The 26,792-nt window shown below is 37.5% G+C and overlaps 1 protein-coding gene across 1 annotated transcript in view; it reads left to right on the forward strand.

Annotated features, from left to right (window-relative positions):
* Window positions 1-26,792, forward strand: part of TICRR (TOPBP1 interacting checkpoint and replication regulator) — a 54,605-nt gene that overhangs the window by 3,816 nt on the left and 23,997 nt on the right. Inside the window, exons 3-10 of the mRNA XM_063090722.1 lie at window positions 775-1,013; window positions 2,468-2,702; window positions 8,227-8,356; window positions 18,789-18,928; window positions 19,747-19,965; window positions 25,261-25,409; window positions 26,223-26,323; window positions 26,628-26,721. Of these exons, the coding sequence (XP_062946792.1) occupies window positions 775-1,013; window positions 2,468-2,702; window positions 8,227-8,356; window positions 18,789-18,928; window positions 19,747-19,965; window positions 25,261-25,409; window positions 26,223-26,323; window positions 26,628-26,721 (1,307 nt within the window). The remainder of the gene's footprint in view (window positions 1-774; window positions 1,014-2,467; window positions 2,703-8,226; window positions 8,357-18,788; window positions 18,929-19,746; window positions 19,966-25,260; window positions 25,410-26,222; window positions 26,324-26,627; window positions 26,722-26,792) is intronic.

Below are 26,792 nucleotides of genomic sequence, written 5' to 3' on the forward strand. Positions count from 1 at the left end.
TCAGTTAATGCTTGTAATTGAAAGAATTAAAAGGTGTCCAAGCAAAATCAGAGACACCACAGGAAAGGATTAAATTCTGGTACAGTACAACTGCCCACACATGTATAAAAAGAATAAGTGAATGATTTTAAAGAGTTTCCTATTCCCAAAGAATGGTAATTTTGTTCAGGTGCCCAAGCACGTGGGTGGTAAGATTTCTATTGCCTCATAGAAGAGATTGATAAATTGAAGACCATAGAGAAACAATGATTGACTGAGAGAAGAAATAAATTAGTTAATCTGCAGAAACCAAAAATGGTGCTTATTACCAAAAAGGAAAAGCCAGCATGTTGGAATCTTCATTTCACCACCTGAAATTTGCTTCACCATCTGATTCGTTATATGGTGAATCTCATTTCTGGATACATTATATATATTCATTCAGAAATAATACTGCATAGACATATATACATAAAACTATGTTGTACATTATGTGCAGTTTAAGGAATTTTCAATAGTAGTTTTATTTAAGCAATTTCATCATAACACAGTCTAAGTGATAATTATTGAGAAATTCTAACATCGGCCCTTGTAATTCCATTTGTATTCAGCTTTTCCTATAGAACCAAATGAACTTGCTGTGATAACTTGTTGGCAGTGGAATAAAGGCTGAAATGTGAACTAAGTAATAAAATCATCTTCAACTGGCAATCTGATTTTTTTTTTATTATTATTAAATATCTTTTTAGTAACTATTTCTTATATTAGGATTTTAATATTTTTTATTTCCAACAGGTGAAGAGACTCAAAAAACATGGACAATCACCCTAGAGCCTTTGGCCATGCATCAGAGACATTTTCAGAAACCAGTCAGAATTTTTCTAAAAGGTTTCGTGGCCCAGTGGTCTCTTCCGATGAGCAGCACATTGTGCACTGAAAGCTGGATGCTACAAAGTCTGGAGGAGAACATGACAACTCAAAGGCTGTTATTTCAGCATCTGGTAAGCAGGCTGACTGCTGAAGAGTTACATCTGGTAGGTATCTTCCACATACTAAGTGATGCTTATCTAATACTGGTAAAGTGAAATAAGTATGTTTATAAAATGCCAAGGATCACCCTATGTAATATAGTCTCAGTAAAACTGATGATGTTTTTGCAAATAATCTTGTCTACATTGTAGCAAAGAAACCATTTATAAATATGCAGGTACCCTGAATCCAGTTCATTTAAATTACATTCACATAGCAAAAAAGGCCAAAAGGAATGGTTGTATTAGGGTAGTGAAGTGATGGGTGATTTCTTATTTTTGTAATGTTCTGTTATGTATTTATTATTTTTATATAAGTATTTAAGAAAAACCTGTTACACTGTAAAATTAGGTGTAATAGTATTGTCCAATATAATTGGACCAGATACACAAATTTAGAAATGTCTTCTCAAAAGTCAAATATACATACCCAGATTTGATTTAAAGGTGGTAGTTATTTTTAAACTACCAGCAAATTCTTTACCCTTACTTTGTCTTTTGCCTTCATAATCTCTGGAGGTATCTATATTCTGGATCCTATTATGAAACATTCTAAAGAAAAACTGAGTAGTCACTGAACAAATGCTCTAGTTGTGTGCTCTGATGAAAAAAGCACTGGATTGGAGAATCAGGAGATCTGGATTAGGTCTCAGCTTTGCTGCCCACTGTATGTTCTGGAAAAATCCCTTAAGTGGTAGTATTACCTCATGGTTAAGTGTGTGGTTTTGAAATCAGACACACTTGGTATCTCCCCATACTAACAGGGTGATCTTAAATAGGTTACATCTTCCTCAGCCTCAATCTTTCCTCTATAAAATTGGGATGACAATCATTTTCACCTCAGAGTCGTTGTGAGGATTCAGTGAGCACACAGTAAGTGCTTAGTAAATATTCCTGTTAGGTTTTTATTTGTAAATTAAGGAATTAGGACTATATGATTAGTAAATTCTCTTCTATTTCTAATAACCATCAAGTCTATCTTTTCCACAGTTTTCACTTTATATTAATACTCGTATTGTAGTCTCACTTATCCGCAGTTTCACTTTTTCCGTGGTTTCATTTTTCTGCCGTTTCAGTTACCAACTTGCAATAGGAAAATAGGTGAGTGCAGCACAGTAAGATATTTTAAGAGAGAGGGTGCACATTCACATAACTTTTATTACAGTATATTGTTATAATTGTTCTACTTTATTATTAGTTATTGTTAATCTCTTACTGTGCCTAGTTTATAAATTAAGCTTTATCATAGGTATGCATGTACAGGAAAAAACATCATATATAGAGAGTTCAGTATTATCTACGGTTTCAGGCATCCACTGGGGTTCTTCCAGCTTACCTCTGAAGGATAAAGGGGGTGCTGCTGTAATCATTAGGAAAATTATTACTCTGTTTACTAAGCGACATTCTTCTTGAGGCATGTTGACAACAATATTCTCAACTAATTAGAACTTTTTATGTAGGTTGCCAGCGTGGATCCTGGTGAAGGCTGGCCTGCCACCACTGGAATTATTTCCCCGCTCTCTGCCAATGCTACGATTCTCACTATGTTCCGCACTGAGGAGGCTGAGTTTCAAAGACATATTCTCCAAACAGCTGTGGCTGAGGGCCCCCAGGATACAGCTTCCCTTTTCTCAGATGTTATGGATGGTGTATTGAATCAGATTCATAATTCACCTGAAGATCCTGCTACTGCTGGTAAGCTTCTGAACCAGTAACTAATGTAGTCTATGGTGGTTTGCAGTCTTTTCCAACATCAAAACTTTTTTTTCACCATGCACTTAGTAGAAGTCCAGTACATTATAAGACAGATAAAATCAGGCTACAGTACTTTAGGCCATTTAAATCATTATTTATAGAAATCCTGAAGCACTTCTGAGGAGGCTGAAGGCTCTGCAAAACCAGTTTGAAATCAAAGTCATAAGGTGAAATCTGGTTTTTAATATATTTAATAAAGACTGTAAAACTGTAGTGATTCTGTCAACCTTGCAATTCATTGCATTGTTACTAATATGATACAAACCTTTTTTATGCTAGGTAGAGTTAAATATAATCAACTTGATATTTCTTCCATTCATTCATTTATTCAACAGATATTGAGTGCCTGCTATATGTCAGACACTGTTCTAGGTACTGGGAATACATCAGAGAACAAAATAGGTAATGTTCTCTGTACTCCTGGAGCTTACCATCTAGTGAGGGGAGACAAAACAATAAACTAAATAAGCACATTATGTAATTTATTTGAAAGAGGCAAGTGTTATAGTTATAAAGCAGGAAAGGAATGAGAGAGTTACAATTTTAAACAGAGTGGTTAGGGAAGACTTTGTTGAAAAAATGACATTTGAGCACAAGCTTGAAGGAAGTGATGGGGGAAGTTGCTGGTAAAAGTAAGAGCAAGTGCCAGGCCTCAGAATGGCATTCGTCTGGTGTGTTGGAGGGACAGGAAGGAAGTCTGGCTGAGGTGGGAAGGAGCCAAGGGGAGAGTAGTTGGAGGTGAGGCCAGAGTGTCAGCAGAAGACCAAATTGTGTGGGGCTTTACAGGTCAGCGAAAAGACTTTGACTTTTACTGTGAGTGAGAGAGGAAGGCTTTGGGGGGTTTCTACACAATCTGACTTATTTTTCAATAGCATTACTCTGGCTGCTGTGTTGAGAATTTCCTATGGAGAGGTAAGGAGAGAAAACAGGGAGACTGGTCAGGAATATTGAGGTAAGAGATGGTGGTAACAATGCAGGTGGTTAGAAGTAGTTGGAGATTTTAGATGTATTTTGAAGGTAAAGCCAACAGGATTTGCTCTTGGATTGAATGCGTAATGTGAGCTATAGGGAAGTTGAAAATGACTCTAGAGATTCTGGACCTGAGCAACTAGTAGAAAGCAGTTGCCTTCTGAAATGGGAAAGGCTGTGGGAGAAGCAGAGGCCAGGGACAAGTGAGGACTGGGGGGTTTGTTTTGAACATGTTAAGTCTGAGTTGTCTACTAGACATCCAAATACGGCATTGAGTAGGCATCAGCTATGCTTGCCTGGAGTTTGGGAGATCTATCTGGACTGAAGATGAAGGGAGTTGTTGGTGATAGTTGAAGCCATGAGATGGGTTAAGATCACCAATGGGGGGTGGAGCGTAGTTGAAGAAAAGGGGACCAAGGAGAAAGAAACCAACAAAAGGAGACAAGAAAGGGGCAGTAGGTGAAGTAAGAGAAAACCCAGAGTGTGGGTGCCAGCCAATTAGCTCGGTTGGTTAGAGCATGGTGTTATAACACCAAGATCGAGAGTTCAGAGCCCCATACTGGCCAGCTGCCAAGAAAAAAAGAACAAAAGAAAGAAAACCCAGAGTGTGATGATGCCCTGGGAGCCAAGTGGAAAGAACTGCTTGACTGGGTTATTTGCTACTGAAAGGTGAGGAACATGAAGGCTGGCAGCTGGACATTTGACTAAGCAACGTGGAGGTTATTGGTGATCTTGATACCAGTTTTGGCAGAATTGTGAGGATGGGAACATGAGTGGAGGGAGTAGGTTCAGGAGAGAATGTGTGAGGAGGAAAACTTCATGTGCAGACAATTTTTTGGAATAGTTTTGATGTAAAAGAGGTTAGAGTAATAGGGATAGTGGCTAGAGAGAGAAGTAGGGTCAAGATTTCCATTTTTGATTTTTAGAAATAATACCGTGCTTGTGTGCTTATGTAGTAAGGCAAAAACTGATGCAGGGGTGGGGGAGAATTGTTGGTTAAACATCTTTGAAAAGGTGCAAGTGGAGAGGGGAACACCTGTGGTTCATATTTGACTTCTGGAGAGAAGACAAAGGTATGTGGGCTGGGAAGCTGGGAGGTGAGTGGATGTGGTGGGGAGTTTGTGGGGTTCTCTTCTGATTGCTTCAGTTATTTTAGTGAGCCAGGAAGCAGAGTCATCAGCTGAAAGTGAAGATTTAAGGGTGTGCTTGGAGGCTGAGGAAGGGGAGAAGGAGGAAGTGGCGAGAGGGAGGTTGAAGCTGGCAGGCAATGGAGCATGGCTGCCTAGACAGGCATGATGTAGTGAGATCCCTCGGCACGCTTGCTTGCCTTCAGCTACCATCATCTGTTGGGTACAGTTACAGAGTAGGCAGAGAGCTATTCAGGGTCAGAGTTTTGCCAAATGAGGACAGTGAAGCTAGAGAGGAGTAAGGGATTCAAAAGTATGAGCGGGAAGGGATTACAGTGATTGTCCATGCAGTTAGGGTTAGGAGGGAAATGAGGATAACAAGAACAGAGAAGAGGCAATCAGATCAATGGATTGTAGGAGTCTAAGGATTGTTGGAGCCAATGTACTAAATGGAGAGAGCTGGAAAATAGTCAGAGGTGGTCAAAGTGGGATGCTTGGAATTGCAATTATACAGGGCGTTGGTCTGGGGAGAGAGTGGCTAAGGTAAGGCAGAGGCGGGGGCAATGGGGGAGAGGAATTAAAGGAGCCGGGAGGCCAGAGCATTGGTGGGATCAGATATGTGTGTTGAAATCACCAAGAATTAAGCCTGCGTGGTATTGGAGAGAATGACAGTGAGTCAGGAGCTAGAAGTCTTCAAGGAATGAGGGAGAATGATCCAGGCTTGTTAGATGACTGCAACAAGGAAGAGTATAGTCTATTGATGTGAGAATCAAAGCCAGGTTTTTGTTATTGTTTTTAGCAGATAAAGGGAGATGGTCTGGAAGAGGTAAGGAGGACACCAGCCCACCTCAGGACCAAGTGGAAGAGGGGCATGGCAGGGAAACAGCCAACTCTTGAGAGCTCTGCAGGAGAGAGAGTGATAGAATTGAGGACATAAGAGTTTTGCTGAGAATGGCCAGTGAGTCCCAGAGGACAAAGTGGGAGGATTTTACTTGTGGAAAGGGCTGGGCTGTGGAGACAAAAGAGGGATGGGAAGGACAAAGGGGATCAGAGTGAGGGAGATAGGAGTGACCTGGGAGTCCAGGGCTTCATGTGACAGGCAAAAACAAGTGTAAAGGGTAGCAGAAGATTAATTCCTGGTGGTTTCAAGGCAGCTAGTGGTGCTGAACCCAAGTTTTGGGGACTAGGAAGGGTGGATGTTTGTCCTACCCGGACTCCTGCCGATGTGGGTACGGAGACGAGGGAGGAGCATCTTACTCTAAAGCCCTGCTAAGGAGGCCAGTGGAGGGTTGGTCTTATTCTAAGTATGGGGGCTCTGTTGTCCCCTGCTGGAGGAAATGTGGGGTAACTGAGTGTGAGCGGCTCTCTTTCCATGCAGGTGTGAGATTTGGAGGCCTAAGGAGGGTAACAGTGCTCCTGGCCTTTCTCCCCTAAACCAGTATACAGTGACTTGAGAAGAAACTATCATATTTATTCTCATAGACATTTGCTGCCCTTGTCTGAGTTTTTGGATGTGACATAGCAAATGCAATTACAAACATTTATGCTGTAACATGAAGCAAGGTTTCTTTTGTTTAAAAAAAAATTCTACAAAATCTTACACTAAAAATAATAGCTTTGAGAAAACTAGGGTTTGGGCAGAATTCTCAAAATCTTCGGTAGTAACAAACGTTAGTAGCAATCCTAATAAAAATTCTAGTTCAATTAAAAAGAGACATTAAACTTATAATAAGTAAACTCTGTAATAAATATCCTTAATCTTTTAAAAAGAAAGGTGAAAGGGCCGGCCCATGGCTCACTCAGGAGAGTATGGTACTGATAACACCAAGGCCATGGGTTCAGATTCCTATATAGGGATGGCCAGTTTGCTCACTGGCTGAGCGTGGTGCTGACAACACCCAGCCAAGGTTTAATATCCCCTTACCGGTCATCTTTTGGGGGGGAAAAAAAAAAAAGAAAGAAAAGAAAGGTGAAGATGGAATGATGGTTGAAGATGAAAGGAAGGGTTGAGGTTATGGTATTATGGAGACAAGGTGAATGACAAAGATGGGGAACTGCACAGTAAGTGCTGTCAAGTAAGAACATGCAGCCAAGCAGCCCAGGAGAAGAGTGAGTCAGAGGGCCTTAGCATACTTTACTGTGTTCCTCTGACTTGTGGTATTTAGTTGTGTTAGTGCACTTTGAATTCAGCTGCTCCTTCTTGGTGGTATAGAGTATTAGCACATTAGGAATAATCACATATCAACCAAAACAACGTAATATTTTGTATTGTGTTATTACTTACTTTCCAATTGTGTGTAGGTTATGTGTATCACAGAAAATTTGTATTGTAATAGAATAGACTGTAACTTAACTATTTATAATGTCTTGGAAGCAGGTCAGAAAACTCTCTTTTGGAATGTAGTAAAAGAAGAATTGGAGTACTTTTCTAGTACTCCATGCTCTAGCCTGGACCATAGTTTCTTTGAGTATAAATGAGCATGCTGATTTATTGTCCACTCATTCCACACTGTCTCCAGGTGAGGTCCTACTCATGCATCAGTGCCTAGCCCAAATTCATATTCTTCATGAGACTCTCCTTGTCCACCTAAACGGAGTTTGCACGTGCTACCATTTCTACACATCCCTATGACATCACAGGAGTAGATCTACCCTTCCTGTACTGGGAGCTCCTTTCAAAGTTGTCATTGTGTTTTATTCATCTCTGTACTCTTTCACTGAAATGGGGCCTAGAACTTGATAATCTCTATGCGTTTCAGTGCATTTTAAGTATTTGGGTTTTTTCTCCAAGACTTCCTGAATATGTAGCATTTCATTTGTCTGGGGCCTTAGATGGGCCTCTCAGAATTACTGAGTTTACTGAAGTTTCTGTTAGTGTTTTCCCACCGCCACCTCCATCAGGCCTATTCTAAGAGAAGCTGCCTTTACACTCCACAACACTGTGCCACATCTTACTATTTCAAATTTACCTACTTGATGCAGCAGAATTGTTACATTCTGCAATATTATGCTGCTTTTATATTACTGTATTCTTTATTCTGTACTAAAGCCACTTTTAAGGGATACATTTTTAAGAATAGAAAACATATTTTTGAAGCTATTTAGAGGAACATTTCAGAAATAAGATGAGGGGATTTGTTGCCAGTAATAAGAACAAAAGACTTCAGATTGTGTTTGCATGTTTTCAGTAGCATTTTTCATAACCAACATAGCCTGTAGGAGTTGGTGGTGCAGATGAATGAATGTTGTTCACAATGCCGCTTTATATGTCCTTTGGAGGGACACAGTCAGTTCAGGGGAGAGGCAGGTGCTTGCAATTCTCTGCTTTGGTTCTAACCTCTCCTGCCTCTCTTCCTTTGTTCCTATAGCTCCTCCTGTTCCAGAGTGGGCCCAGCAGGAGCTTGGCTGCACCATTCCCTGGAGTCCGGCTGTTATGGAGAAGTGGTTTCCTTTCTCTAACATCAGTGGTGCCAGTTCAAATTTGATGGAATCATTTTGGTAAAACTTTTTTTTATTTCTCTGGGTATTGATTACTAAAATCAAGTCTCAGTTATCTGCATGTGGGTTTTTTTAAAGAGACTACATTCTTTAAGTATAATCCAGTAACTAAAAACTAATTACAAAATTAAAACACACTCATACTTAGTATATATTGTGAGATTATGCTACTTAGATAATATGTTAACAGTACGTAAATATATATATATGCCAAAAATTCTAAAAATTACAAATTAAAGAAATTTTTCAAATTAAAAGTAAATAAAACACTCCTTTATATTATGGATGTCAGAAAATATTTGGAAATAAGTATCAATAAAAATAGAGAATTGCAAACCTCTATAATGTAGCTGAATTTATACTTAAAGGAATACTTATAGTCTTAAATGATTAAGAAAAAAATTTAAAAGAAAGGAAAAATGAAAAGCCAATTACTAAGAATCCAACACAAGAAATAAGCAAGAGAGTAACCCCCATCAAAAAGAAGGCAGGCAGAGCTCTCAAGATGGCGGCGGCTGCGGCGGCTGGCGCGGAGTAGCTGAGGTGGAAAAGGTGGCCACTGGGCCTCAGGCAGCCGGGAAACTTGTGGACCTTCCTCTGGCCATCTCTTAAGGGAGGACTGCTGCTGCTGGCCGGTCGTGGGGGCTCAACGCCACTTTGCCCCCGGCAGGAGAGGCTGCCTCATTTACAGGCAACAGCTTTGAAGTGTGGAGCAGGAAAAGAACTGATTCTTAGCTGCAAAAGTGAGTCTTGAAACAGGGAACACGGCGCCAGGGCTGCTGTGGATGCAGCCAGGATCCCAGAGGCTGGGGCCGCACTGAAGGCAGCCAGCTGCCCTATTCAGGATTCGAGGTTTCAGGCCGGCATTAAAGAAGATTCCTGGGAGCGCCCCAGCGGCGCCGCGACTGAACAGCCCGAGGCGGCAGCGCCGAGAACACGGAAGGCAACAAACCAGAGACAGAGCGAGCGCCCGACCTGGCACAGCACTGTGAGTGATCCCTGGCACAGCTCTGTTCGGGGGGTGGATGCCCACGCGGCTCCCGCCTGCACCACCAGGCCACTCACTGCCCCGGTGCTGCCTCCATTTTCCCAGGTGCGGGCAGCTCCGCCCTGCTCGGCCATCACTGAGCCCATTTGCTTGGCCTGGCGTGGGGCTTTCCGGACCCTGCGGGCCGGCCTCCTCTCCCACTCCCTCCGCGGCTCTCTGGCGGGGCTGGGGTGTGGGGCGTCCCGACCAGTGTTGGGAGGGCTAGGAAGTACGGGCAGGCCGACTGTCACTCCACCACACCCTGGACTCCGGCCCCGGTAAACTTCCTGTTACTGGGAGGCAGATACCATCTCTGCGAACACCAGTTTGGAAAAAAGCCTAACGAATTTCTGGTTGGGAATAGTGTGGTAGGAGAGTTCCCAGGTCCGCTTGAACCTGCCGGAGAGCAGGCTGCAGGCGGGCACTAGACTTGGTTTATACTGGGGGGATACAAAGGTGAACAAGACCCGAGAAAGATCTACACAGTGCTACAAAGGCACCCAGAGAGACTGGTCGTCTGTGCTTAGCAGAAACCTGGTAGACTTCCTGGGCGAGGCGGTGCTGAGCAGGGTCTTGAAGGCCCAGCTGATAGACGAGGGGTGCAGAAGACACACCCCAGCCCAGCACAGTGTGCACAGAGGGGGGAGACGTGCGGCCAGGGAGGCGGAGACTCGACAGAAACCACACACCCGGTGGGGTTGCCACTGCACGATCTAACGGCCTGGGCCAGAGCACACCGAACGGGGAGAAGTCCTGTACAGAAAGTGAAAGCTCAACAGAGAACACACACCCTGTGGTACGTGATCCACCAGCCCAGCAGAGTACAAGCTGACCAGAAAGGTGGATCCCCGGAGAAGCCCAAGACCCGAGGCAACCACACACACACAAGACACTAGAGGCCAACTGAGCAGTCACGGCGGGAGCCATACCAAATTGGCAACCACAGCAACATCCTAGTTAGTCATTAGTCTCAAACCGGTGGACTGTGAAACCCCCTGCCACAATGAATAAACACCAAAAAAAAGACACCAGAAATACAAAAAATCAAGAAAGTACACCACCAAAAGTTAATAAATCTCATACTCTAGATCCTATAGAACAAGAAGCCCTTGAAATAACTGACAAGGAATTTCGAGTGATAATTCTAAGGAAACTGAATGAGATACAAGAAAACTCAGCTAGACATCATGATGAAATGAGGAAAAGTATACAGGATCTGAAAGAGGAAATATACAAGGAAATCAATGTCCTGAAAAAAAATGTAGCAGAACTTGCTGAACTGAAGAAGTTATTCAGCGAAATAAAAAACACAACGGAGAGTTTAACCAGCAGGCTTGTCGAAGTTGAAGAGAGAACCTCTGAACTTGAAGATGGGCTGTTTGAAATAACACAAGCAGACGAAAAGAAAGAAAAAAGAATCAAGGACATGGAAGAAAATCTGAGAGAGATATCAGACAACCTCAAGCGCTCAAATATCCGAGTCATGGGTATTCCAGAAGGGGAGGAAAATGGAGATTCCATTGAAAACATATTCAACAAAATAGTGGCAGAAAACTTCCCAGGTATAGGAAAAATCACAGATCTTCAGATCCAGGAAGCTCAACGATCTCCAAACGTATTCAACCCAAAAAGGCCTTCTCCAAGACATGTCATAGTCAAATTGGCAAAACTCAGAGACAAAGAGAGAATCTTAAAAGCTGCAAGAGAGAAGCGTCAAATCACCTATAAGGGAGCCCCAATCAGGTTAACATCAGACTTTTCATCACAAACCCTAAAAGCTAGAAAGGAATGGGATGATATTTTCAAAATACTAAAAGACAAAGATTGCCAGCCAAGAATACTCTACCCTGCAAGGCTATCCTTCCGAAATGAGGGGCAAATAGTATATTTCTCAGACAAACAAAAACTGCGGGAGTTCACTACCACAAGACCACCCTTACAAGAAATCCTCAAGGGAGTACTGGGTTTGGTTCCTGAAAAATAACTACCACTGCCATAAAAACCTAAGAAAAATCTAAACCCGCTAGTACAATAAAAATGGCATTCATGAAGAGAAAACAAGCTAACAAAAACACTATCTACAACCTAAGGAACCAACAAACAAAGAAACCAAACAGTAAATCAGAAAGCAAGGAACAAAAGACACCTAAGACAACCAAACAACCAATAAAATGCTAGGAATAAATCAACACCTTTCAATAACAACTCTTAATGTTAAAGGCTTAAATTCCCCAATTAAAAGACACAGACTGGCTGACTGGATCAAAAAGCAGGACCCAACTATATGCTGCCTACAAGAGACCCACCTCACCCATAAAGATTCACACAGACTAAGAGTGAAAGGATGGAAAAAGATTTACCATGCAAACAAAAGAAAAACGAGCTGGAGTAGCTATTCTTATATCTGACAAAATAGACTTTAAACTAAAAACCATAAAAAGAGACAATGAGGGACACTACTTAATGATAAAAGGACTGATCCATCAAGAAGACATAACAATCATAAATATGTACGCACCCAATGTTGGAGCAGCCAGATTTATAAAACAAACTCTATTAGACCTAAAGAAGGAAATAGACACTAATACCATAATAGCAGGGGACCTGAACACTCCACTGTCAATATTAGACAGATCATCTAGGCAAAGAATCAGTAGAGAAACACAAGATCTAAACAAGACTCTAGACCAATTGGAATTGGCAGATATCTACAGAACATTCCACCCAACAACCTCAGAATATTCATTCTTCTCATCAGCACATGGATCATTCTCCAGGATAGATCACATATTAGGTCACAAATCAAGTCTCAATAAATTCAAAAAAATTGGAATTATCCCATGTATCTTCTCAGACCACAATGGATTAAAACTAGAAATTAATAACAAACGAAACTCTGGAAACTATACAAACACATGGAAATTAAACAGCATTCTACTTAATGACATATGGGTCCAAGAAGAAATCAAGCAGGAAATCAAAAAGTTTATTGAAACTAATGAAAACAATGATACATCATACCAAAACCTGTGGGATACTGCAAAAGCAGTATTGAGGGGAAAATTTATTGCATTAAATGCTCACTTCAGAAGAATGGAAAGATGGCAAGTGAACAACCTAACACTTCACCTTAAAGAACTAGAAAAACAAGAACAATCCAATCCTAAAGTTAGCAGACGGAAAGAAATCATTAAGATCAGAGCAGAACTGAATGAAATTGAAAACCAAAAAACAATTCAAAAGATCAACGAATCAAAAAGTTGGTTTTTTGAAAAGATAAATAAAATTGACAAACCATTAGCATGGCTAACAAAAAAAAGAAGAGAGAAGACTCAAATAACAAAAATTAGAAATGAAAAAGGCGATATTACAACTGATTCATCTGAAATACAAGGAATCATTCAAGACTACTATAATCAACTATACGCCAACAAATTTGAAAATCTGGAGGAAATGGATAAATTTCTGGACACACACAAGCTCCCAAAACTGAACCGTGAAGACGTAGAAAATTTGAACAGACCAATAACAATAAAGGAGATTGAAGCTGTTATCAGAAGGCTCCCAACAAAGAAAAGCCCAGGACCAGATGGATTCACAGCAGAATTTTACCAAACATTCAAAGAGGAATTGACACCGATTCTTTACAAACTATTCCAAAAGATTGAAACGGACGCAAATCTCCCAAACTCATTCTATGAAGCAAACATCATCCTGATACCAAAACCAGGTAAAGATATAACCAAAAAAGAAAACTACAGGCCGATATCCTTGATGAATATAGATGCAAAAATCCTCACTAAAATACTAGCAAACAGAATACAGCAACACATACGAAAAATTATTCATCACGATCAAGTGGGATTCATCCCAGGGATGCAAGGTTGGTTCAACATACGCAAATCAATAAATGTGATACACCATATTAATAAACTCAAACACAAGGACCATATGATCATCTCTATAGATGCTGAAAAAGCATTTGATAAAGTTCAGCACTCATTCATGACAAAGACCCTCTATAAGTTAGGTATAGAGGGAAAGTATCTCAACACAATTAAAGCCATATATGCCAAACCCACTGCCAATATCATCCTGAATGGGGAAAAGCTGAAAGCTTTTCCTTTAAGAACAGGCACTAGACAAGGATGCCCACTCTCACCACTCCTATTCAACATAGTGTTGGAAGTACTAGCCAGAGCAATCAGAGAAGAGAAGGAAATAAAGGGCATCCAGATTGGAAAAGATGAAGTCAAACTGTCCCTGTTTGCAGATGACATGATCCTATATATCGAACAGCCTAAAACCTCTACAAAAAAACTGTTGGAATTGATAAATGATTTCAGCACAGTCGCAGGATACAAAATCAACACACAAAAATCAGTAGCATTTCTTTTCTCCAATAGTGAACATGCAGAAGGAGAAATCAAGAAAGCCTGCCCATTTACAATAGCCACCAAAAAAATAAAATACTTAGGAATTGAGTTAACCAAGGAGGTGAAAAATCTCTATAATGAGAACTACAAACCACTGCTGAGAGAAATTAGAGAGGATACAAGAAGATGGAAAGATATTCCATGCTCTTGGATTGGAAGAATCAACATAGTGAAAATGTCCATACTACCCAAAGTGATATACAAATTCAATGCAATCCCCATCAAAATTCCAAAGACATTTTTCTCAGAAATGGAAAAAACTATTCAGACATTTATATGGAACAATAAAAGACCACGAATAGCCAAAGCAATGCTCAGCAAAAAAAATAAAGCTGGAGGCATAACACTACCTGACTTTAAGCTATACTACAAAGCTATAATAACCAAAACAGTATGGTACTGGCATAAAAACAGACACACTGACCAATGGAATAGAATAGAGAATCCAGAAATCAACCCACACACTTACTGCCACCTGATCTTTGACAAAGGCACCAAGCCTATTCACTGGGGAAGGGACTGCCTCTTCAGCAAGTGGTGCTGGGATAACTGGATATCCATATGCAGGAGAATGAAACTAGATCCATACCTCTCGCCATATACTAAAATCAACTCAAAATGGATTAAGGATTTAAATATACACCCTGAGACAATAAAACTTCTTAAAGAAAACATAGGAGAAACACTTCAGGAAATAGGACTGGGCACAGACTTCATGAATACGACCCCAAAAGCACGGGCAACCAAAGGAAAAATAAACAAATGGGATTATATCTTACTAAAAAGCTTCTGCACAGCAAAAGAAACAATTAAAAGAGTTAAAAGACAACCAACAGAGTGGGAGAAAATATTTGCAAAATATACATCTGACAAAGGATTAATATCCAGAATATATAAGGAACTCAAACAACTTTACAAGAAGAAAACAAGCAACCCAATTAAAAAATGGGCAAAAGAGCTAAGTAGGCATTTCTCTAAGGAAGATATACAAATGGCCAACAGACATATGAAAAAATGCTCAACATCACTCAGCATCCGGGAAATGCAAATCAAAACCACATTGAGATACCATCTAACCCCAGTTAGGATGGCTAAAATCCAAAAGACTATGAACGATAAATGCTGGCAAGGCTGCGGAGAAAAAGGAACTCTCATACATTGTTGGTGGGACTGCAAAATGGTGCAGCCTCTATGGAAAATGGTATGGAGGTTCCTTAAACAATTGCAAATAGATCTACCATACGACCCAGCCATCCCACTGCTGGGTATATACCCAGAAGAATGGAAATCATCAAGTCGAAGGTATACCTGTTCCCCAATGTTCATCGCAGCACTCTTTACAATAGCCAAGAGTTGGAACCAGCCCAAATGCCCATCATCAGATGAGTGGATACGGAAAATGTGGTACATCTACACAATGGAATACTACTCAGCTATAAAAACGAATGAAATACTGCCATTTGCAACAACATGGATGGACCTTGAGAGAATTATATTAAGTGAAACAAGTCAGGCACAGAAAGAGAAATACCACATGTTCTCACTTATTGGAGGGAGCTAAAAATTAATATATAAATTCACACACACGCATACACACACACACACACAAACCGGGGGGGGGGGAAGAAGATATAACAACCACAATTATTTGAAGTTGATACAACAAGCAAACAGAAAGGACATTGTTGGGGGGGAGGGGGGGAGGGAGAAGGGAGGGAGGTTTTGGTGATGGGGAGCAATAATCAGCTACAATGTATATCGACAAAATAAAATTTTTAAAAAAAGATTAAAAAAAATTTAAAAAAAAGAAGGCAGGCAATAATAAAGAACAGAAATGAATTAAAAGAAAACAAAGAAACAATAGCAATCAACAGAAACAAAAGATGGTTCTTTGAAAAACCAATAAAATAGTGTAATCTATAGCAAGATTGAGCAATTTAAAGAAAAACAACAGGACACAGATAAACAATAGTAGAAATGTAAAAGATGTAGTAGTAATTTAAACTATTATTAAGAGGTAAGGTTGAGGTTTATTTTTTTCATACAGCTATCCAGTTGTTCCAATGCTGTTTATTAAAAAATAGTCCTTTTTCTGTTGAATTACTGCAGCATCTTTGTCAAAAATCAATTGACCACCTTTGTAGATCCATTTCTAGACAAAATAGAATCCAGAAATCATGTTAATATAGCATTGTCTTAAATATGGTATTATACCAATACCATGTATTGTAGCTTTATAGTAAGTCTTTAAATCAGGTAGTATAAATACTCTCAACTTTGTTTTTGTTTTTTGTTTTTTTCAGAATTGCTTTCGCTATTGCAGATCCTTTGCATTCCATATAAATTTTAGAATCAGGTTGTCAGTTTCCACAAAAAAGCCTGCTGGAATTTTGACTGGGATTGTATTGAATCTTAGATAAATTTAGGAAGAACTGACATCTTAATGTTGAGTCTTTTGATTCGTGAACATTGTACATTTCTCCTTTTATTTGAGTCTTTCTTTAATTCCCCTCAAAGTATTTTTATGAGGTGTAAATATTGAAGTATTTGAAGATAGTTTGATTGTCTTCATAGAAAATCCAAAAGATTTTAAATGATTAAACTGATGAGAGAATTCAGTAGTGTTGCTGGATATAAAAATCACTGTATAAAGTAAATAGTATGCAAAAAGCCAACAATTAGAAATTGTAATTTACAGACAAAGGATATCATTTACTTATGTTAAATAATTATTAAGGTACCTAGGAATAAATGTAGCAAAAGAGGGATAAGAATAAAGGGCCAAGAACAAAAACAGTATAATTTCCACTATATCAAGATTTGCCATCAAGCTACACTGAATAAGGCAGTATGGTATTAGTGCAAGGATAGACCAGTAGAACAATGGAAGAGAATGGAGAGCCCAGAAAGTGACCCACACATGTATGGGTACTTGGCATATGACAAAGGTGGCATTATAAATCAGCAGGGAGAGAACAGACTATTCAACAAATGGTGATGTGACAATTGGCTATCCACAAGAAAAAAGATAAAAATTAGATTTCTACCTCACATCATACATAATAATAAATGTCTAATAGACTGAAAAGCCAAATGTGAAAAGCAAAACTTTAAAATTGTTAGAATTAAAAAAAAAAACAAAACCAGGAGAAAAAAAGTAAGGATGGATTTCTTAAATAAGACAAAAGTTCAAACCATAGAAGAAAAGATTGATAGATTTGACCTTAATGAGTTTTTAAATTTCTGTATGATTAAAGTAAAAAGACAAGTCATGGACTTGGGTGGCTGCAATACATATAAGCAACAAAGGATTAGCATTCAGATGTAAGAAAAACACAATAGATTTTATTTTATACCCATTAGATTATCAAAAATTAATAAATCTGATAATAGCACATAGGGAAATGTGTAAATGGTTACAAACATTTTAAAAAACAATTTGGGGGGCCAGCCCGTGGCTCACTCGGGAGAGTGGGGTGCTGATAACACCAAGGCCACGGGTTCGGATCCCATATACGGATGGCTGGTTAGCTCACTGGGTGAACATGGTGCTGACAACATCAAGTCAAGGGTTAAGATCCCCTTACCAGTCATCTTTTTTAAAAAAAAATAAAAATAAAAAACAATTTGGAAATTCCTGATAAGCAGAAACTTTATATACTGTGATACTCAGCAATTCCATTTCTGGATATCTACACTAAAGAAATTCTTGCACAGACACAAGAAGAACTGTACTTGAATATTTATTGCCAGTCATTAATAGTGAAAAAGTAGAAAGAACCAACTGACCCTCAAAAGGGAAATGGGTAAATAAAATATAGTCATAGTATATTATTATAGGTTAGTAAATATGAATCAACAAGCTATTTATATGCACATGGAAAGATGAAAAATGTAAGTACAAACAAATTGTAAAAGGGTGCTATTGCATGATATCATTTATGTAAAATTTATAGCATATAATATAACAATTTATATTGGTTTTGTTTACATATATATGTCTCTATAAATAAGATACACAAAAATCTAGGAATACCTCTGGGAGGAAGGGTTGGAAAAAGATGGAGTGGGGTTTTTGCTGTGTCTATGATGCTTAATTTCTTTAAAAAAAGATCTGAAGCAGATATGGCAAACTATTAACAAGTATTTTAGTCTTGATGGGAGGTACATACTTGTCTATTTCATATTGCTTTCTATTTTCTATTTGAAAGGTTCATTTGTTTTTAAAAATTAACAACAAAAGAAAAAAAGGCAAACCCTCCCCACTGTTAAAGGAAACACCAGTGTACTTTTGGAGAATTAATCTGCTTCAGACCTGCTGCATGTATGAAGCTGATAGCACCAGCACATATTCTGACCTGTGATATTTGTTCAACTAATGTCACCATAACTTTCTCCCATGTTTTAATCAGATGATACCAGATAATGGAAGATACTGAAATACAAATAATACATTTTGAATGTTGTATTTTTTCATAATTTCTTTAATGACTGATATTCAGCTCTAGGTGGAAAAGCACTTAATAACTAATCATCCTCCCTGCCTCACTTCCTCCTCCTCTTATCAATCCCAAATAATAAGAATTATTCATAAATCATTGCAGTACTTAGTACACTGTATTACATCATCTTGTACTTTAATGTATGGAAACTGAGTAAACAATAACTATAGATGCCCAGAAGTGAAATAGTTGCCATAATTAGACATGTACACTTATTCATGAAGAATCCTGTTAATAAGTCAATATTGTATGTAATTAATGGTTTTGTGAACAAAGCAGCTTTGGCCCATAAGTTTTTTCAAATAAAAATGAGAAGAGGGACATTTTCCCTCCTGAGAAAATATATTTTTGAAGGCATCCTGTGGGAACATTTTAAGAAGATAATGGATTTTTTGCTATTGTTTTTATTTTAAAGCATTTTGGAAAATGAGAATTTTGGTTTTATATCAGATATCTTGATTTTACAGGTTACTACAGGCTGCCTCAGCTAATAAGGAAGAGTCTTCCAAAACTGAAAGTGAATTAACATGTTGTCTGTCCGAGCTCTACCAGAGAAAATCTCGTGAAGAATCTACTGTAACTAATCAAGAAGACAGCAAAAAGAAACGTAGGCACATAGAAAGGCTGTTTCTAAGGCAGTCTTCTTTGAGACTGTACGTTTTTAAAGACTGACATTCCCTGAAATAGGGTTGAAATGGTAACTAAACAAAGAAGGGCAAATTCTTATATTTCAGATTTGAAAATAATTACGTTAATCCAATAGTAATTTTAAAAATCACCCACAATCCTGTCTTCCTAATGAATAAAACCATCTTCATTTTTAGTTATTGAAGAAATTTAAATACAACTTTGTATTCAGATTATAAATATTTGTTCATCTGCTACCTTGCCTTTTTAGTTATTATTCCACCTTATTGCTTAACAAAATTTACAGAATTCTCGTGTTGTTGAACATTTAGCTTATTTTCAGTTTTTGTCATTTAGAACTAATACTACCATGTACATCATGCATAATTTGTTCTTTGTGTGACTTCCGTAGCAGAAGTTTCCAGGAACAAGATACTGTGTTAAAGAGTATGAAAACTGGCTCTTGATGCAAATTGCTAAGTTGTCTTTTAGAAAAGTTTCATCATAACCCTGTGGCCATGGTAACACCAAAATGAGTCTGTTATGGCATTTGCCTTATGGAAAAAAATCATATAATCACATTGAGATATTTAGTTCCTAATCTTCAGTTAATAGAAGGGCCCTCTTTCTGCCCTGTGTTGCAGGTAGAGAGATATCCAAGAACTACCTAATTCAGATCATTCTGCAAATATATACTTCATTTCAATATTCTTTCACAGTAATCTACATTAAAATAGTTCTTGATTCCACAGAAGTGAAAGTTAATTTACTTTTCTTTTCATGATGTCGTTTGGGTAGGAGGTGTCCCTCGTACTCCAGTGAGGCAGAAGATGAATACCATGTGCCGTTCCTTAAAGATGTTGAATGTTGCAAGGCTGAATGTAAAGGCTCAGAAGTTATATCCAGATGGCAGTCCGGAGGCAGCTGGGGAAAAAGGGTTCCAAAAGATAGCCAGTGGAAGAACAGCAGATAAATTAGAAGACAGAGGAAGAGCATTAAGAAGTTCTAAACCTAAAGGTACTCCTCCATTCTATAGCATTTTGATGTCTAAGTCTATGTGTACTCTTTTGTACACCTCATATTTTTGAATAAGTTTTAATCATATCAATTAACTTATTGAATATCTGCTACATTGCTACAGGCTCAAAAGTGTGTTATGGCAAATACAATAAATAATAGAAAAAGTCATATTCTTAGATTTATGATTTAGCTACAAAGATCAAACTAATGAGCTAATAAACTAGTATATATTAATATATATTGACATATATATGATGAACTAACAAAACTAATATATAAGAGAGCCAAGAGTCTAAAACAGAAAATATATGCCCATTTGGGAAGTAAAGACCAGACTAGAAGTTAAGGGCTGGAATAGGCTGTGCAGGCTTCTGAAGAGCTAGTGGGGCCCAGGTTAGACTTGCAAGAATGAGCAGAGTTTATAAGGCAGAAAGGCTTAGAAGAGCATTCCAGATGGAAGATTAGCATAAGCAAAGTCACAAAGAAGGAGGGACATTACTTGGCCATAGGACAGGTAGCTGAAGAGGTTTTACATTTGTGAATAGAGGGAGAGGAAAAAGGCTCATGAGTAATCTATGGCTAGATTATTGATGTCTTTCAAAGGTAGGCAGAAGAATTTAGTCCAGCAGGTTTTATTCTCCTGTTTGCTCTTTTTTCTTTTTTTAAAATAGATTGAATTACAGTGTGTTTCTTATTCTCAGAATGCATTCTTAACTCACATGGGTGGTGCCAGTCCTGTGAGGTGATTGTGACCATAGCTTATAAACTTTGGGCAATAATTGCATGATGTCCTTTGAGTTCTTTTGAAAATTCTGGGGTGAAAGTTTTCTGCTCCTTGCAAGATTTTTTTTCCTGTGGAATGCTGGACCCATAGATGACAATGAGTTTGAGTGAGACAGAACATTTTTAATGAACTAGTGAAGGTATATGAGAATATGGATGACACAGGCAAGGGAGAGCAAAAACATAACCAATGGTACTTATAACAGTGCAGTAGTAGCATAATTTCTGGACTAGGTTCTGTCCAGAAATAGACCAGCACAACAGTGGTAAAATGATTTTTGACAAAGATGGCCCAATAATTCAGTGGGGAAAAGGACAATATTTTCAACAAATGATGCTGGAACAGCAGAACATTTTTATGGAAAAAATGAAACTTGACCTTACCTCTTAGTAGTATTTTGAATTTTTGCTATATTTTTTCATTTCTAATATTGTTTATGCCTTTTCTGTCTCTTTTTTAATTGTTCAATATTGCTATAGATTATTTTACCTGGCTTTTCAAAGAACCATCTTTTGTTTCTGTTGATTGCTATTGTTTCTTTGTTTTCTGTTTAATTCATTTGTTTTATCCTTATTATTGCCTGCCTGCCTTTATTTTTTGGCTTGACTCTCTTCTGTTACTTCCTATATTGGACCCTTAGCTAGTAATTCATTGATTTTTAGTTTATCTTCTTTACAAAAATAATCATTTGTCTAGAAATATTCTTTTAAGTATAAATTCATTGATACTTAGTTTTAAATATTTTCTGACATCCATAATATAAGGGAGTGTTTTATTTTATAATTAGTTCTTCATATTTTTGACTGTGCTCAATGTGTCCTGTAAGGTATTGATTCTTTAATATTTGCTGAAACTTTGGCCAATATGTGGTTAAGTTTTGTTAATATTCCATGTGTATTTGAAAATTATGTGTATTCTCTAACTGTTGAGTACCTGGTTCTATATATGTTCATTATGTCAAATTTATGAATGTTCGAATATTCAACATTCTTAGTAATTTTTTCCTTCTGCTTCTTTTATCTATAACTGAAATGTTTGTATTAGTGTCCACCGTGTAGATTTGTCAAAATACCCTTGCAGTTCTGCCAATTTTTGCACCATATTTTTTCTTAATTTTCTTATTGTTTTGTTTAGATTTGGTTTTGGTTTTGGTTTTTTAAGGCTGGGTAGTATAGGGATTGAACCCTGGACCTTGGTGTTATCAGCACCATGCTCTAACCAACTGAGGTAACTGGCCAGCCCTTATTATTGTTTTTTAATTGACATGGGATAGTTGTACAAATTTATGGAGAACAGAGTTATATCAATATATATATATATGTACAATGTTTGCATCATATATTTTGAGGCATTCTTGTTAGATTCATACAAGTTTATATTGTCCTTGTGATTGTGTCTTTTGTCAATGAGTAATAATTCTTTTTATTTATTCCTAGTAACTTTATGCCTTAAAGCTTATTTTGTCTGGTGTTAATATAGCTACACCAGCTTTCTTTTGGTTAGTGTTTGCCTCTATCTTTTTTTTTTCTATTCCTTTATTTTCAATATTTCTCTGTTGTTATGTTTTGGGTATATCTTATGTAAACAGTGTAAATTTTTTTTAATCCAACCTGACAGTTTCTATCTTTTTATTTCATTTTATTTTATTTTTTATTAGCATATTCATTGTTACAAATCATACTTATTCTTTATGTCCTTTATCCAATCTCTCCCCTTCCCCCTAAGTTTCTATATTTTAACTAGCAGGTTTACTTGTAAAATAAATGTTTACAATTATTATAATTACTGATTAGATTGGGTTTATTTCTAATGTCTTGTTTTGTGCTATTTACCATGCTTTTTCTTTCTTTATTTTTTTTCTTTTCCAGTATTCTGTGGGATTACTCAAATTTCCTTTATTCCTATTTTTTCCTTCTGCTAGGTTTGGAGATTATATAGATTATTTCTTTTCCATTAGTGGTTACCCTTAATTTGTTTTAATAGATTTTGTTTTTCAGAGCAGTTTTAGGTTCACAGCAAAACTGAACATAAAGTACAAAGAGTTCTGATATACCCGCTGTCCCCCTCTCACACAACTTCCTCCATTATCAACATCCCACAACACAATGGTACATGAGGGTGCTTCAGAAAGTTTGTGGAAAAATAGAATTAAAATATAATATGAATCTTTCCATAAACTTTTTGAAGTACTCTCATATTTGTTACAATTGATGAACCTATGTTGACGTATCACTATTACCCATAGTCTGTGGTTTACATTAGGGTTTACTCTTTTACATTCTGTGGGTTTTAACAAATGTGTAAGGACATGTATCCACCATTGTAGTATCATACAGAGTATTTTCATTGCCTAAAAATAAAAAATTTTGTCTGTTCTCTTTCTATTCATCCCTCTCTCCCCACTAACCACTGGTAACCACTGATCTTTTTACTGTCTCCATAGTTTTGCCTTTTCTTCAATATCATAGTTGGAATCATGTAGTATGTAGCCTCTCCAAATTGGCTTCTTTCACTTTTTAATATGCATTTAAGATTCCCCCTGTCTTTTCACAGCTTGATAGCTCAATTCTTTTTAGCACTGAATAATATTCCATTGTCTGAATGTACCACAGTTTATTCAGTTATGGAAGGACATCTTGGTTGCTTCCAAGTTCTGACAATTATGAATAAAGCTCTATAAATATCCTTGTACAGGTTTTTGTGTGGACATGTTTTCAATTCATTTGGGTAAATACCAAGGAGCATGATTGCTGGATCACATGGTGAGAATATGTTTAATTTTGTAAGAAACTGCCAAACTCTTCCAAAGTGGCTATATACCATTTTACATTCCCACCAGCAATGAATGAGAGTTCCAGTTGCTCCACATCCTTTCCAGCATTTGCTGTGTCAGTGTTCTGGATTTTGGCCACTCTAATAGATCTGTAGTGGTATCTCCTTGCTTTAATTTGCAATTCCCTAATGACATATGATGCTGAACATATTTTCATATACTTATTTGCCATCTGTATATCTTCTTTGGTGAGGTGTCTGTTCAGGTCCTTTGCCTATTTTAAAATCAAGTTGTTTTCTTATTGCTGAGTTTTAACAGTTCCTTGTATACTCATATTTTGGGTAAAAGTCCTTTATCAGATATGTTTTTTGTAAATATGTTTTCCTAGTCTGTGGCTTGTGTTCTCATTCTCTTGATAGTGTGTTTGGCAGAGCAGAAGTTTTTAATTTTAATGAAGTTCAGCTTATCAATTATTTCTTTTATGGGTTGTGCCTTTTGTGTCATATCTAAAAAGTCATCCCCATGCCCAAGTTCATCTAGATTTTCTCCTATGTTATCTTCTAGCAGTTTTATAGTTTTGCTTTCTACATTTAGGTCTGTGATCCATTTTGAGTTAATTTTTGTGAAGGATGACAGGTCTATGTCTGGGTTCTTTTTTTGTTTTTGTTTTTGCATGTGGATGTCCAATTGTTCTAGCACCATTTGTTGAATATATATCTTTTATCTACTGTATTGCCTTACTCCTTTGTCAAAGATCAATTGACTATATTTATGTGGGTCTGTTTCTGCACCCTGTATTCTGTTCCGTTAATCTACTTGTCTATTCTTTTGCCAGTACCACATTTACTATAGCTTTATAGGAAGTTTTGAAGTCAGGTAGTGTCAGTCCTCCAACTTTGTTTATCTCCTTCAGTATTGAGTTAGCTATTCTGGGTCTTTTGCCTCTCCATGTAAACTTTAGAATCAGTTTGTCAATATTCACAAAATAACTTGTTGGGATTTTGATTGAGATTGCATTGAATCAATGGATAAATTGGGAAGAACTGACATCCTGACAATATTGAGTCTTCCCAAACAGGAACATGGAATATCTCTCCATTTATTTAGTTTTTTTTATTTCTCTCAGAGTTTTTAGTTTTCCTTATGTAAATCTTGTACATATTTTATTAGATTTAATACCTGAGTATTTCATTTTTAGGGGTGCTGATGTACACAGTAAAGTGTTTTTAATTTGAAATTCCACTTGTACATTGTGGGTGTATAAGAAAGTGATAGACTTTTATATATTAACTTTGTATCCTGCAACCTTGTTATAATTGTTTCTTAGTTCCAAGAGTTTTCTTGTTGATTCTTTCAGATTTTCTACATAGATAATTGTGTCATCTGTGAACAAAGACAGTTTTATTTCTTCCTACCCTTAAACTTTTAACATGTACACTTGATTTACAAAGCCTTAAAATTAATCACTTATCTCTGTATTTTCCCAGTCTCAGCACTATTGACATTTTGGACTAGAAAATCTTTGTTGTGGGGGCTGTCTTATGCACCACAAGATGTTTAACAGCATCCCTGGCCTCTACACACTAGATGTCAGTAGCCCCCAACCACTTGTGACAATCCAGACATGGGCGAACATCCCCTGGGAGGCAAAAATCTCTCCCAGTTGACAACCACTGGCTTAAATAATACAAGGACTTGAGCTGGATGTGATAATCAATTATACTTTTTTCCCCAGATTTTAAAACTGAGGAGGAGCTACTATCTTACATACATGAAAATTACCAAAAGACCGTGGCCACGGGAGAAGTCATGTATTCATGTGCCCGTAACATGATCTCAACCATTAAAGTGTTCCTAAAATCAAAAGGCACCAAGGAATTAGAAGTAAGAGAATCTGGATGTTGTTTGTCACAGATGTAGTGGTTGGTTGGTTGTTGGTGAATTTGGTTCATATGTCTTGGAAAATGTCTATTACGCCATAAATGATTCAAAAATGATAAGGTGAGTATAATTCCAGATCTTGGAAAGTTGGTGTGGTGAATTGGTAAAGCAAAAATCAAAGAAATGAAGTGAGTGAGGGTAATCACATGTACTTTTCTCCTAAGGAAAGCTCTTTCCTCATTTGAGCTGCATGTTAGCTACATGAATTAAGCTAATGGTTTTTAACCCTGGTTGCACTTTAGAATCACCTGGAACATTTTTTAAAAATGCCGATGCCTGACTCCCTCCAGACTAACTGAAAACAGATCTCTGGGGTCGGTACCTGGGTATCTGTACTTCTAAAAGCTCTGTAGGTGATGTTTATGCACTGGGAACATTGCAAACCACTGTTATAGACCATGTTATCATTGTTTTTCACGTTCAGTGGCAAAAGCTGGGCTCTTTCTCTAAAGCAAACAGGAGGAGTTATTTATAATACGTAAGCTTGTCAGTCACTACTTTGTGGAACCTTCCTTTTAAGGTAGTTCAAATCTATAGACTTGCTATATCCATGCCCTCTTGCTCTCAGATACTTTTTTGCCATGTAATAAAAGAAGAATATAAAGATATTCATTTCAGTATTTTTCATTCAAATAAGAGAAGAGGGAAATTTGTAAGGGAAGGTACTTCCCTTCTTAGGGCATTAATTAACTGAAAAAAATTAGAAAATGATAAGTAACTTTACTATTCTCCTATATAATAATTTTGTATTTTCAGATGAACTGCCTAAATCAAGTGAAAAATAACGTCTTAAAAACTAGCAAAAGTCTTCGACAGAATTTAGGGAAAAAACTGGATAAGGAAGACAAAGTCAGAGAGTAAGTAACTACCTTTTTTTGTTTGTTTACCGTTACTCCAAAACAAAGCTCTGAGATTTGCTTGTGTCGGTTTAAAGTAGATTGCCTATTGCTTGCAGATGCTTTTGTAGCTGATTTTTTATGATATTCTAATGTGTAGTTCAAGGTATCTATTTCTCTAATAACCATATCAGTGTTTAGAGAAAGTAGTGGCTCTTCTCCTTTGTGGTTATTATTTCTTATGTAAATAGTTCTATGCTTAAGGAAGGAGCTTTCAGTTAAGTGGCACTCAAAGTAGATATGACCAAGTATTTCTTTTCTCAAGGTGCCAGCTTCAGGTGTTTCTTCGTTTGGAGATGTGCCTGCAATGCCCTTCAATATATGAAAGTACAGATGATATGGAGCAAATAGTGGAGGAGGCAAGTCTATAGTTTAGTGCCATTGAGAATATGCTCTAGATGCTTTCAGACTCCCTGAAGAGGGCACATGG

Source organism: Cynocephalus volans, chromosome 3 (genome assembly GCF_027409185.1).
Source record: "Cynocephalus volans isolate mCynVol1 chromosome 3, mCynVol1.pri, whole genome shotgun sequence".
NCBI classification, from domain to species: Eukaryota; Metazoa; Chordata; class Mammalia; order Dermoptera; family Cynocephalidae; genus Cynocephalus; species Cynocephalus volans.